At 35.7% G+C, this 15,339-nt stretch overlaps 1 protein-coding gene across 4 annotated transcripts in view; it reads right to left on the bottom strand.

The window, feature by feature from the left end:
* Positions 1-15,339, bottom strand: part of CFAP47 (cilia and flagella associated protein 47) — a 485,875-nt gene that overhangs the window by 50,227 nt on the left and 420,309 nt on the right. For all 4 annotated transcript variants that reach the window (XM_061410459.1, XM_061410458.1, XM_061410460.1 and 1 more), the window contains 2 exons: positions 13,619-13,713; positions 9,976-10,128 (listed from right to left, as the gene is read on the bottom strand). In XM_061410459.1, the coding sequence (XP_061266443.1) occupies positions 9,976-10,128; positions 13,619-13,713 (248 nt within the window). The remainder of the gene's footprint in view (positions 1-9,975; positions 10,129-13,618; positions 13,714-15,339) is intronic.

The raw sequence follows: 15,339 nt of genomic DNA on the forward strand, positions 1-15,339 counted from the left end.
CTGCAGTGGGTTGCCATTTCCTCACTTTCACTAAAAGAGGCTTTTTAGTTCCTCTTCACTTTCTGCCATAATGGTGGTGTCATCTGCATATCTGAGGTTATTGATATTTCTCCCGGCAATCTTGATTCCAGCTTGTGTTTCTTCCAGTCCAGCATTTCTCATGATATACTCTGCATATTAGTTAAATAAGCAGGGTGATAATATACAGCCTTGATGTACTCCTTTTCCTATTTGGAACCAGTCTGTTTTTCCATGTCCAGTTCTAACTGTTGCTTCCTGACCTGCATACAGATTTCTCAAGAGGCAGGTCAGGTGGTCTGGTATTCCCATCTCTTTCAGAAGAATTTTCCACAGTTTATTGTGATCCACACAGTCAAAGGCTTTGGCATAGTCAATAAAGCAGAAGTAGATGTTTTTCTGGAACTCTCTTGCTTTTTCGATGATCCAGCAGATGTTGGCAATTTGATCTCTGGTTCCTCTGCCTTTTCTAAAACCAGCTTGAACATCTTATCATTTATATTTATATTTCTTTTTTCATTTGGTCAGTAATAACTGAACACATTCCTTGAAATTAGAAATAAGGTTCTTGTCCCCATGGAACTTATAACTGGGAGGAAAGAATTGTCAATAAACTACCAGTGATACCGCAACGTTTTCAGTGATGACTATGACAACAGCTGCTATGGAGAAGCAGAAGAGGCTATGAGAGCTCAGGTCCTGGGAACTTGACTGCCAAGGTCCTGAGGAGGAGACCAATACACCAAAGTTAAAAAGAAAGTTGATAAGGGCCTCCTGCATATAGACAAAGAAAATGCCTCTTAGGCATCAGAGCAGCATGAGGGAATTTTCCACAGTGGGAATTACCTCAGCCTCTTTGGGAAATAACTTAAGCAGGTGGAGCAAAAGGGAGTGGGATGAAATTTCCAAGAGATGAAATGGGCATAATGGGCAAGACCATGCAGGGTATGGTGACGATTTGGGACTTCTTAAGAAGAGCAAGAACCTATGGAATGTTTTAAATATGGAAATGATGTGCTTGTTTAATGGTAAAGTGAGCAAAAGGGGGTTAGTAGAGAAGGTAATGATGTCTGCAGTAGTTCAGGCCAGGTGGTGACTTGCACAAGGGTGAGAGGAAGATGGAGATTAAGCTCAAGCAATGCCCTGTGAAGAATGAAGTGGGGACCATGGGAGCAGTCCTGACTGGTAACCAAAATCATGAGCTTATCATTTCAGTAATGTATTCATACCCTTAACATACATACAAAATATTTAATCAAACATATTTCAGAGAATTATAGAGTATGATATATCTATATTTATCTATCTACTTATCATCTACCGTCTTACATGCCACACACCTGTGGCGGATTAATTTTGATATTTGGCAAAACTAATACAATTATGTAAAGTTTAAAAATAAAATAAAATTAAAAAAAACAATAATGGTAATAATCACTTGGGTATGGCAAGTGCTCATTACATTGAATAAGAAGGGTATGCTTCCATCCTTGTGTAATTATGCAACCTAATGCCTGTATCATCATGCCAATAAATCATGCAATGGGCACTATCATGGTCAAGGGTGCCAGATATGTGGGTGAATTTTCTCAGGACAATGATTGATTTTTATTCAATGTGTAAGAATATTAGTAATTTTTAAAAACCCTTGACAAAACATGATAAATGGTCAAAAAGTATTGAATTGTAACCGATTTATTTGGAAAATATATTGTGAAACTGTGTGTTTTATACCATTTTAATCTGTAAGAAATACACTTCATAGCAAACCCAACCAAAATGTCTCAATGAGAAGTGAACATCAAAGTATAATGAACACTGTTATTCATGTTCTTTCATAAATTTCTATAGTTGTCTCTTCATTAATAATAGGCATCTACATTTGCTTGACAGGATGTAATAATCATAGAAGGAAGGAATGGAGTACTGAACACAAATTTGAAAGAGGATAATGACAACAAGGTATTCAAAGAAAATAGAGGATATTGGATAAACCACCTAAAGCTATTTTCTTTGAACAGATAATGAAGAATGTGCCATCTGCACACTTTTATTATTTTTACAAAATTGTGTATCTTTTTGAAGGGTTATTTAATTTACATGTTCTACTTCACTTTCATAAGGTCATTTAATAGACCAAACATTTTGATTAACTTAAAATAACTGCATACTCTTTTGCTACAACTGCAAGTAGAGTAAACTACAGAACGAAAATTAAAGGGAGAAAGTGGCAACATAGCTAATGCTCGTCTTACACATTTCATTTGAAACAAGAATCCAGAGATAAAAGATAAAGGAACTTCTTGTAACATAAACATTTTATCCAGCCATTTAGCAATGTAGCACCAAATTTCAGAATCTATTTAAGATTAGGTACCATATTTTTGTACTTTCTGATACAATATTATTTCATGTATTAATGAGAAAACCCACCAAATGGCATTGAAAGAATCATGTTTCCATCTCGAACTGTCATTTGTCAGTGACCGAAGATGGGTCCTCTAATACATCACTGTCACAAAATGCCCAGCCAGAGCTTTAAATGATAATACTGGTAATATCTAACACTTATGACACACTGAGAACCAGGCACTTTAAAGAATTCTATGCATTTACACTTAATCTTAAAAAAAATCCTATGAAATAGATACTATCTCCATACTACAGTTGAAGAAACAGAGTTTATAGAGAAGTAAAATAATTTTGTCAAGGCCGTATAGAAATTAAATAGAAGAACCCAAGTTGTCTGAGTACAGATGTCACAGCTGAGGATACCAGGCCTGGCAAGTGGCACAACTGCTGAGAAGATGCCATCAGCAGCAGCTTCTGGAAGTATGCAGGCCATTATCTGTGCAAGGGAGTGTTCTGGCCCTCAGGGTAGAGGCCTGGGTTACTCAAACATTGAGATTCCGGTCAGAGGAAGAGGAGCCATCAATAGAGATGGAAAAGGGATAACCAGCGAGATGTAAGCTCAGAGCACAAATTTGACCACTGGATTAGGCATACTGGATAGGGCTGACAATCTTGTCAATGGTACTCTTATTAGAGTAGTTAGGACAGAAGACTTAATGGAGTGAGTTGAGCAGAGAAAGCAAGATGAAAAGAAGCAGAGGGAAGGATCAAGTCTAGAGGCCAATGTGGGGTCATGGGAGGGCCAATGACAGGCTTCTCTAGAGCTGGTTGTGATTACAGACCAAATCCAACATGAGCATTGTCACGTATACAACATGCAACAAGATGACTGGCCTTTGCGTAAAATGAGACCAGTGTGACAAACAAATCAGCAAATCAGGCACGAAAAAGACAGTAGATTAATCAAAGAAAGACAGCCTCAAGCTATAGTACACCTGGGATATAAAAGGAAGTGGCATGAATTTGTTATGCAGTTAAATGGCAAAACTACTCTCACAGAAAAAGTCCCACAGAGAGAAAATCACTGAACTAATCTCCAGAGAGGCATAGAGAAGGCAGAGACCAGAGTTACTTAGGAAGAATAAATACAATCATAGGGGAAATACTGCCCACAGGGTATAATTTGTAGTCTTATAGAAGTCACATTTCAAAATACTGTCTAAAAATAAAAGCAGTATAATATCCCAGTAGGGCAACACCAATTGATTTAAGTAGTACAGGTGCATAAATCTAACATGTTGGATAGACAATTTCTTGAATTCCTTTACAACAGTCTGTGCCTTGTTAATTTTGGCATCTCTGGGACTCAGCATAATACCTGGCAACAAAGATGTTCCCAAGATTGTTGTTGAATAAAAAAGATATGAAAGTGATCAATCCTCATTAACTCAATGGTGTTTTTGAGGAGTCAGGGTAGAAAGAGAATAGAGAGGTCCTAGTGTTTTCATTTAAATGAGGTTTGATGGTTTTATTGGACCCTCGGAAAGAAGATGGTGAAAAGTAAGAGAAAATAATGGGAAGGCAGTGGTGGGGATCCTTATTTCCTATTGATCATGTTTACATAGAGAGGCTTTTTCATTTGCTAGAAGGGAAAGGTATAGGAGGGAAAAATATCTCAGCATCAGTCTCCTTCATCATGTTCTGCCCTCTGAGAGAAAACAACATATCTGATCAGTGAATCTGGGTGAAGAAGTGAAGCCTGAGCAGATGAGCAGACCCTTCTCTTTCTTTTCTGATATCGTCAATCAGCATGCACACTTTCTCTTCCTTCTTTGTGTGTTGATCGTTTATTCCTCGTACACTGGCTAGTTTAGGGTAAATGCACTCAATTGTGGTGGAAGGTATTGACAAGCCCAAATGAATCCATAGTACCAAGTCATTTTCCAGTTCACCTTTATAATAAAGGTAGCTTTTGATCTCCATCTGCCTTATTTCTACATCTACTTTTCAGATGACTAGAAATTTGGATGAAGGAACACAGGTTGTTAATTAATGATCACACCTAAAATCCCATCACAGCTTAAGCCACAGAGTAAAATGCTTTAATTTCCACCATAAGGGATTTAAGAGACTATAGGAAGTACAAAATGGCATGAACAACATGACTTTTGGATTCTATTTAATGTGTTGAGTAAACTATAATCAAATGACACACATAGGTGAAAACAGCTGGTTTGCCTTTATATAAAGACTAAAATTGTATTCAGGCTTGTGACCAGCCCCATCCCTTCATAAAGAAATAGGTGAGAAGGGAACAGCAAGCAGGGGGACTTTCAGAGACTGCATGCAATTTGGTTACATCTTTGCAATTGGGCAGTAAAAGGAATCCAGCAATTACCAGATGCTTTTAAGGAACTCAGACCAGAGAGAGGTCAACTGATTTATCAAATATTCAGAGAAAAGACATTAAGACATTAATATTTTTAATGTTTAAAAACATTAAAATTGAGTGTCTGTGCTTAGTTGCTCAGTCGTGTCTGATTCTTTGCGACCCCAGGCACTGTAGCCCACCAGGCTCCTTTATCCATGGGATTCTCCAGGCAAGAATACTGGAGTAGGTTGCCATTTCCTCCAGGGGATCTTCCCAACCCAGGGATTGAACCCAGGTCTCCCACATTGCAGGAAAACTCTTTACCGTCTGAGCCATCAGGGAAGTCACTGAAGAAACCTACTTCTGTATAGCAAGACATGCTTCAGAACAGAAACAGATGTTTACAAATTAAAATGTCTTTTGCAAAAAAAAAAAAAAAGATGATCTCCTTGAGTTTGGTGGTATTGAGCAGAGAAAAAGCTACTAGAGAATGATGGGAAGAGATAAGACTGCAAACCTTCCAAATAGTTATTTTCAACAGTAAGCATTATTTTTCATCATGAAAAGTAATGAAGTAGTAAAATATGAGCCATATAAAAAGGTGTATATTCAAGAGCTATTTAAAAGAGAGACTCTTTTTCCTTATATGCCTTTCGAATCTCTCAGAATGATGTTGGCAGCCTCCTTATAGACCATTCTTATCTAGGAGAGAGTGGATTTTTTTTTTTCAGGTAATAAGATCTAATCAACTTCTATTATCAGAAATATGTGTGTATATATATATATATATATATATATATATATATATTTAACTTGCAACCTGACAAGGGTACGATTTAAACAATTTAAGTAGCAAGAACATATTAAAATGAGTCCTGAATGTAAGCATTTCTTTACCTTCCTTACTTCATGTCATAGAAGCATCAACATTTTGCCTTCAACAGGATAGATTTCAAATAAAAATCAAGCTTGAAGACTAAACTATTAAAATTCATTGAAGCATAACAGGATGTCACACAAAACAATGTTTTCACTTCAGAAACTGAACATTCACTGGGGAACACTTGTTATAGGTTGCCTGCATATTAAAATTGTTTTATATTTTAGTAAGAAAGTACTCACATTTATTTATCACTGGAAATTGGAAACTGTATTACACATTTGGATTCTGTGGTTAATCTACACTAATATTCTTATCCCTGATATGCATAAACAATCAGAATTTTTTTTTTTATATTGGTTACTGGTTGAAGAAAAAAAAAGCCAATAGAATTTCATTTACTTAACAATTACTTTTTCTACATTTGTCCAATGCTACTACATGATTCACTAAAGCAAAATCTGTACCCAACTCATAATAATTTTTGGAGATAAATGGAAATGGTTCGCATCAGTCTGATTTCATTATTAATACATAATTCTTTGAAATAGAGAGTAACTGTACAGGTGTTCCAGTGGAAAATTCCCCTGTTCTCATACAAATTTATTTTACTTTTTATAAATTTAAGCAGGCTGTGATTATGTTAGCATTTTTCAATTAAAAAATGAAAATTCAACCAAGGAGAAAAAAGTAGTAAATTAATATAATTAAAAATTAAATATCTCATTGTGCAACCTAGTGACAGTATTACTATCTCTTACTCTCATATACTTCGTACTATCCATAACTTTCCAGTAAACCAAAAAGAAGTTAATCTGAACTAATTTTTTTGAATCTTTTGAACTACACTGGGTACATATAACATAGATACTCATTTCATAATTCCATCTCCAGCTTTTAAAATAGTGCCTGAAAAATTTTATAATGAGAGTGTGTGGGGAAGATGATTCTGATATTTTTACAATCCGTTTAAGAAATAGTTATTATTTCTAGAGACTCTTCTACATTTACTCTTAGAATGCCTATTTGCAAATAACAGAACCCCCATTTGAATAATCTTTTTTGGAAGACACCAAGTGTTTCATGAAGTAAAGGAAGAGTTAAGCATGACAGAGCCATGTGTATATCGATGAGCAGACAGAGAAAGGAGACCTACAAAGAGAAGACAAAGCAGGCCTGCAGAGAAAAGTAGAGAAATAAATACTCCCTAGCACTACATATTACAGCTTCAGCAAATGAAGATAAACAAACTTCCTGCATTTGACTACAGAAGATTTGGGGGAGCCCAACCTCCTAACGGCGGAGGTTGGAGCCCAACTTGCCCACTTTGGCCAGGAGGACAGCATATGACTGAACTATGATAAGAATCTTGTGGCAAGACTGGGAGGTAGTTTCCATAAAAAGGGAGTGGAAGTTGGCAGGCCGGGCAGAGCAGACTGTCTCATAGATGCTGACCATGCTGGGAAAGTAGATGGTAAATGTAGACAAGTGGCACGTGATCCCACCCAGGTTAATAACAAGTTAATGTCCTAGAGAAATGACTGGAATGACAGTAGGGGACAAATGGTGAATGTAATTCTGGATTATTTTACATAGATTAAATAACATTTTAGTAGATAAAAAATGAGGAAAACAATAGAATGGAAAAGACTAGAGATCTCTTCAAGAAAATTAGAGATACCAAGGGAACATTTCATGCAAAGATGGGCTCAATAAAGGACAGAAATGGTATGGACCTAACAAAAGCAGAAGATATTAAGAAGAGGTGGCAAGAATACACAGAAGAACTGTAGAAAAAGGAGCTTCACAACCCAGATAATCACGATGGTGTGATCAGGCACCTAGAGCCAGACATCCTGGAATGTGAAGTCAAGTGGGCCTTAGGAAGCATCACTATGAACAAAGCTAGTGGAGGTGATGGAATTCCAGTTGAGCTGTTTCAAATCCTGAAAGATGATGCTGTGAAAGTGCTGCACTCAATATGCCAGCAAATTTGGAAAACTCAGCAGTGGCCACAGGACTGGAAAAGGTCAGTTTTCATCCCAATCCCAAAGAAAGGCAATACCAAAGAATGTTCAAACTACCACACAATCACACTCTTCTCACATGCTAATAAAGTAATGCTCAAAATTCTGCAAGCCAGGCTTCAGCAATACGTGAACCATGAACTTCCAGATGTTCAAGCTGGGTTTAGAAAAGGCAGAGGAACCAGAGATCAAATTGCCAACATCTGCTGGATTATGGAAAAACCAAGAGAGTTCCAGAAAAACATCTATTTCTGCTTTATTGACTATGCCAAAGCCTTTGACTGTGTGGATCACAATAAACTGTGGAAAACTCTGAAAGAGATGGGAATACCAGACTATCTGACCTGCCTCTTGAGAAACCTATATGCAGGTCAGGAAGCAACAGTTAGAACTGGACATGGAACAACAGACTGGTTCCAAATAGGAAAAGCAGTATGTCAAGGCTGTATATTATCACCCTGTTTATTTAACTTCTATGCAGAGTACATCATGAGAAACGCTGGGCTGGAAGAAGCACAAGCTGGAATCAAGATTGCTAGAGAATATCAATAACCTCAGATATGCTGATGACACCACCCTTATGGGAGAAAGTGAAGAGGAACTAAAAAGCCTCTTGATGAAAGTGAAAGAGGAGAGTGAAAAAGTTGGCTTAAAGCTCAACATTCAGAAAACGAAGATCATGGCATCTGGTCCCATCACCTCATGGGAAACAGATGGGGAAACAGTGGAAACAGTGTCAGACTTTATTTTTGGGGCTCCAAAATCACTGCAGATGGTGACTGCAGCCATGAAATTAAAAGATGCTTACTCCTTGGAAGGAAAGTTATGACCAACCTAGACAGCATATTCAAAAGCAGAGATATTACTTTGCCAACAAAGGTCCATCTAGTCAAGGCTATTGTTCATCCTGTGGTCATGTATGGATGTGAGAGTTGGACTGTGAAGAACCCTGAGTGCCAAAGAATTGATACTTTTGAACTGTGGTGTTGGAGAAGACTCTTGAGAGTCCCTTGGACTGCAAGGAGATCCAACCAGTCCATTCTGAAGGAGATCAGCCCTGGGATTTCTTTGGAGGGAATGATGCTGAAGCTGAAACTCCAGTACTTTGGCCACCTGATGTGAAGAGTTGACTCATTGGAAAAGACTCTGATGCTGGGAGGGATTGGGGGCAGGAGGAGAAGGGGACGACAGAGGATGAGATGGCTGGATGGCATCACTGACTCGATGGACGTGAGTCTGGGTGAACTCTGGGAGTTGGTGATGGACAGAGAGGCCTGGCATGCTGTGATTCATGGGGTCGCAAAGAGTCAGACATGACTGAGTGACTGAACTGAACTGAACTGAACACCATCTGAGTGGGACTAAGTTGAGCTGAGGGACTGCTATTCATATTCATCAGAAATATCTTTAATCATTTAAAATGCGAATTTATTACTTAATAATATAGAAATCGTTACTATAAAAAGTAAAGATTATTTTACTATCTACTGTATATCCTCTCTATACTCTTGTATACTCTCCCTTCTGTTATACCTCATTTACATTCTCTCATCACTGAAATAATTAGACACAGAGATGATAGTAGTGAGATCAAAGTAAAAAACTATAGACCAAAATAAGAAAACTAGAGAAGATATTTTGATTCTGCAAGACATTTCATACTTAATTTTGTGGTTTCTTTCCTTTACAAATAATACATAAAGATTTCTCCCATTGATACTAATAAAACAATTGTTAAGGGAATTTCCCTTTCAATGGGAATAGGAGCTTTCTACTTTATTTCATGCGGAAGATGGCTGAAAACTAAAGTTTGTATCATTGAGAGTTGATTTTGCCAGACCATTAACTTTTTGAAATGTCTTGTTTAAGATGCCAAATGTCAGAGGGATTATTATACAAAATATATTTGGGTATTGAATCTAATTTATGTACATTTTTCTATCTCTTTAAATAAATATTTTATTCAAGGTCATTCTTTCAAATTTAAAGCTACAAGCCATGGCTTTAATCACATTCCATAATCAGAAAAAGAGAATAAAGAAATTAAAGTTGGCAGAAATGAAAATTACAGTTACTACAATTTTTCTTTCCTCACTGATGACATAACCTGAATCTATTCTTATAAATCCATTAATGACCATAACTACTGTCATTTGCAGAAAACTACTATGTAAAGAGGACAAAAATAACACTCGTTGGGCACTAACTGTAAATGAGAAACAAATGGGCATCAGTTTTCATGTAACTGAGTAATCAGCAACCTGAAATTTAGGAAATTGAGTTTTTATTTATTATAATTTTTTATCCCCATGACTGTGTTCTCTTACCTTCTATATCTTCATAATATGCATATGATTTTCTTTTTGGAATCACTGTAAAGTCTGACAGCTCTAAGATAGGATTTTCTCCCAAAAAATCTCCATCCAGTAAGACTTCCACCTCCTCTTCTAGCCTCTTCCTGGCCTGACATGTTATGACAACTACAGGAGAGAAATATTTTCAGTTAATTTGACTAATGGGTTATTCGATTGTTACTGAGATAGAAAAAAATGAATTATGCTATGAAAAATAGAAGTCCCTTTGGCAGACTTTGGCATGTCATTGCATCTGGTATTAACACACATACACTCATTCAGTATCTATATACACTGACATTTTGGAAGCAACATGAATATTAAATAATATGTAAAAACAGCATGACAAGAGATAAATCTAGAAGATACACAGCAAAGTATAGAAGATTACATTAAGGTGCAGAAATGTGATTCAGGGACTAGATTTTTCAGCTATTTGTGAGCTTATTATGGTAAACACCAAGCTTTACTTAAATAAAAATACTACAGCAAATACTTTCAAATAATTTTTTAAAAAGTCCTATAATATTTATTTTACAATACTTTTGGAATATGTCTTATTATCTCCTAAACTAAAAATATTAATTTAATTAATATTTAACTAAAAATAATATTACATGCACCTTGAAATGTACTTAAATTATTTAAGTAAAATATTTTAATTTCCATGTGTGAATTGCTCTTAAATTTATAAAATACACTATTTAGCAGTTAAAAATAAAACTGTAATTATTTATTTAAATAATATTAAGCAGTATTATATATTAATTTACAGCATTCAACATTAAATTAATGTAACTTTATATATTTCTTTCTATATATTAAACTCCAACATTTTCTTATATAAATTTTAGACGTGTTAGTGATCTTGTGAGTAACCAAAATATTATATCTATATATAGCTAATAATTTTATAAAGGAATGTTACTATCCTGGCACTATCTCTATAATATTATGAGGCCATGTATACTAGAGTCCATATTTCTCTAAAATATATCAAGTGTTATATTTTATCAGTTCAGATGCACACAGGACATAAACTGAATATGAGATAAAAAAGTGAATTGTAATATTAAAAAAACTTTTGAAATATATTACTCTATGCTTTTATGGCATCACTAATAACATATTTTAAAATAATTTTATTAGAATATAGAATATAGAATATAGTGCTTTACAGCAGGAGCTCCTGCTGTACGGAAAAAAAAGATAATAATAATATGTTCATCAGAACTGCAAAACTGGATAATGTCAGCAGATTTATATGTTTTTGCAATATGTACCACATCTACAGTAAATAAATAATTAAAATAAATTTTAATTCTTAAATTTACAGGTTGATACTGAACATTTTGGACTTAGAATTAATTATGTGAAATGTACAATGGGGTACAAAGTTAGATGTAAATTAAGTGGGTTGAAATGGCTGAAGAAAATGTACAAGCTTTTCTGGTTATAATTAGCTTCAGTCTTAGAGCATTAAATCGGAAATTAGTGTGATCAAAGTTACAATTAGTATCATGTCACTGGTCTTGTCCTATAAGTCCTTAGGAAATTAGTGCCCTAGCAAGACCAGCATTGCTAAATCACAATGGATTCACATTCCATTGTCTTTACACTGTGATAGGGAGTGCAGCCCTTTTCCAATTATCTACCTCAATGGACAGGAGCAGATTAGAATGCACAAAGGGAAAAGGTGGCTCACAGTGCAACAAAAGTACCCTGGGCTTGAGAACAACCTGGGTTATAGATACACATAGAAAAAAAGAAAACGAAACAACAAACATTGATGGTGATGCAGTTGAGCAGGGAAAGCAATGGGTTATTTCCGATGTGTTCTTAGGAATGAAGAATGGACTGTACAGAGAGTAAATAATATTTATTTATAAAATCTTACCCATTTGTTTCTCAAGGGCATTTGTAGAGAAAAAGAATTACTAGAATAGGTTTTAGACTTTTGATAAAATGATTTAATAACTACTACACAATCTGCTCAGAACACAGATGTTCACTTGGTTGTGCTAATATAACACAGGCTATTTACAGAACTCACATTTACTTTAAAAAAAATATTAATTACTAAGAGAAGTGACTTGATAGAAAATGTCTATATTTTGGAAGCATATTTAACCTTTATTGAAGACAATGGTACAAGAAATTTATGTTTTTATTTTCTCATAGGCTTTATTTTAGACTTCTAAAAATCTGCTTTAAATCTTTAATCTGGGGGGAAAAAAAAAAAACAGTATCTGGAGTAGACACGAGCAATACTGCTGTTAGAATTCCAACAGAGTAATGTCTAGGCTGTATTACATCACTTTGATTGGAACACTATTATAAATTTTAAACTGCTCAGCTCTATGGAAAGTATACAAACAACTATGTCCTAGATGGAAATAAAAAAAATATTTTGACATGTTTGTGAAGCATTCTGAAGATAATTTAGTGTATGTGAAATATTTATGTGTTGATAGTTTTTTTTAACACAAGAATAAAAATACTTCAAGTAAAACAAACGACATTTATTGTCAAAGGAATTGTTAGGTATGTGGATTTTCACTCCACTTAAAATTAAACTCCATAAGGAAATATACAATCTTGTTCTTCCTTTATAACCAGTGTATCTGGGGAAATGCTGTTATTCACAAGCAAAACTTGCTATTTTCTCTTCTAAGTGCGGTGACATAATTTATTCCAGTAAAGACAAGCCCTTTTTCACTAGCAAACACTGGTATTGGAGGGAGAAGGAAAATCCAAAATTTCAAGACTTCTTATAGCTTATTTATGTTGTTCAAGGTGGAGATTGAAAACAGATATCCCTTTGCTGTGCAATTCAGTGATTCTTACTTATGAAGAACTATGCCTAGAGCCTGGTAAGAGGCTGGGATACTAAATTTCACCCTATGGTTATCTAAGAGGAATTGTGCTGGTTATCTAAGAGGAATTCTTACACTGACCCTGGGAAGAAAATGGGAACATCAAAGTATGCAGAAGTAGTGAAGAGTGTTAAGGAAAGAGAACATACAGAAACTTGAGATAAGTCTGGAGTATGTGGAGGAAAAAAGGGGTCATTGAGAAAAAGGCATTTTAAGAGTAGAGATTTGATGTTGCATGTGTGGTGGCAAAGCAAACCTCCCTGAAACCTCCATAGTACATTCTGACTAGTTTTTGGAGAACAGAATCAAAGATTTCTGTTAGGAAAACTAACAGAGGAATCATCATCCCCATGAGTTACACAGAAGCCAGAATATGGTGATTAAATGTAATCCAAGAAGCCAAGTACCTAGGAACCTTACAAATCTAGTGCAGGGCTCAGAGCGCATCAAAGACTGTTAAATAAAGGGGTCTGAAGTTGATGTTATTTCAATCTTAGCTGATTGGTAGGTTTCATCAACAGCAAGAACAATAGGAAATGGTATAGTTTTGTGAAAAGATCATTGAACTTACTGTTAAGAGACCAGATTCAGTCCTAGTGTTCCCACCAACAGAGCTGAGTGACTTTAAACCTACTTTCTCTGAACCTGGATTTTCTTGCTTGTACAAAGAAGAGATGTGATTAGAGGGTCTCTAAGATCCCTTAAAATCCTAGTGTTCTCTGACTGTAAGATATACTTACTCTGTGGGCTTTCAGGAGGTGATGTCTGTGGGACTCCAATAATAGGGTATATCCAGCGTATTTCTAGGATTTCTTCACTGTCTAGTCCCAAACCCCTGATTAGAAATTAAATTATTAAGAGTGAATAAAAGCATAAACACTTTCAGTATTAGTATAAAATAACACATTTTTAGTGACCTAATGATACTTTAAACAAAGCTTATAAATTTAAACTTTGGTGGAGAGAAACTAAGTATGAAATAAAAAACATTTTCTGCAGATGCTGATTTTTACAAACATTTCAAACCAAACCCTGGGAAATCATCACTAAGAAAACTGTGGTACAATCATTGCCAGAGCCAAGTTACAACTGAAGACCTCTTTTCCCTACATTCAAAGGTTGGTACAGCAGCTGGCCCTCCACATCTATGGTTTCTGAATCCACAGATTCAACCAACCATGAACTGAAAGTATTATATAAAAAAAAAAAAAGAAAGAAATTCTGGAAAGTTTAAAAAAAACCCAAAACTTCTATTTACATAGCATTTACATTGTATTAGGCATTATAATAACACAGAGGTGATTTAAGGGCTTCCCAAGTGGTGTTAGTGGTAAAGAATCCGCCTGCCCATTTAGGAGATGCAGGAGACACGAGTTCGATCCCTGGGTATGGAAAATCTCCTGGAGGAGGAAATGGCAACCCACTCCAGTATCCTGGCCTGAAAATCCCATGGACAGAGTAGCCTGGCAGGCTACAGCCCATAGGGTCACAAAAGAGACACGACTGAGCACAACACAGCAGCAGAGTTGTATACCTGTGGTGGATTCATTTTGATATTTGGCAAAACTAATACAATTAGGTAAAGGTTAAAAATAAAATAAAATTAAAAAAAAATAGAGTATATGGAAGGATGTGTATGGGTTATATGCAAATTCTATGCCGTTTTATGTAATGGACTTGAGCAGCAATGGATTTTGGTATCCATGGGGGTCTTGGAATCCATCCCCCAAAGATACTGAGGGACGACTGTATTGGTATTAATATTTACTGATGTGACTAAACTGTGATTAATAAGAGGTAATACAGTTTCCATCGGTTATACTCTAAACTGGATAGGAAAAGCACAAAAGAAAAAATGCCGATAAGTATGGGACTTCAGAAAGTAATGGGGAAGGTACTTTTGGAGGCTACCAGTTAAAAAAAAAGGGGGCATTTGTAAAATTATTCAAAGTCCATCAGACACCACCAGGAGGACAGCAATACTAGGAAATGGTTTTGATTGTTGTTGAAAATAGATTTTTCTTATTAAAGATGGAGCATAAGACACAACAGGCAGGACCAGCTTCACCAGCATAGGACTTGTTCAACAGCACAACTCCACACTTGGAATCGCTCATGTTTGTTTAATGTCTTGAAATTCTTAATACTTTTTGAACAACGGCCTCCTCACTTTCATTTTACCCAGATCACGTCTGCAGTCTTGACTGCAGGAGTGGTGAAATCCTGGCAGAATGGACATTAATGAGCCTACAGGAAAGAAGGTTTTGAATGTGAAGAAGAAATATGTACACATAAGACAAAGTAAGAATTTCCTTTGAATTAAGGCTTCTAGACCATTATTTAATTAAATTATAAAAGAAGAGAAAACATTTAAATTTTGCATCAGTACTGGAGTCTGCTTACATTTCAGCTAAGCAGAGAGGGGGCAAGTAACATGCACTCTGGCAATGACACAGCACAC

This window comes from Bos javanicus, chromosome X (assembly GCF_032452875.1).
Source record: "Bos javanicus breed banteng chromosome X, ARS-OSU_banteng_1.0, whole genome shotgun sequence".
Classification (NCBI taxonomy): Eukaryota; Metazoa; Chordata; class Mammalia; order Artiodactyla; family Bovidae; genus Bos; species Bos javanicus.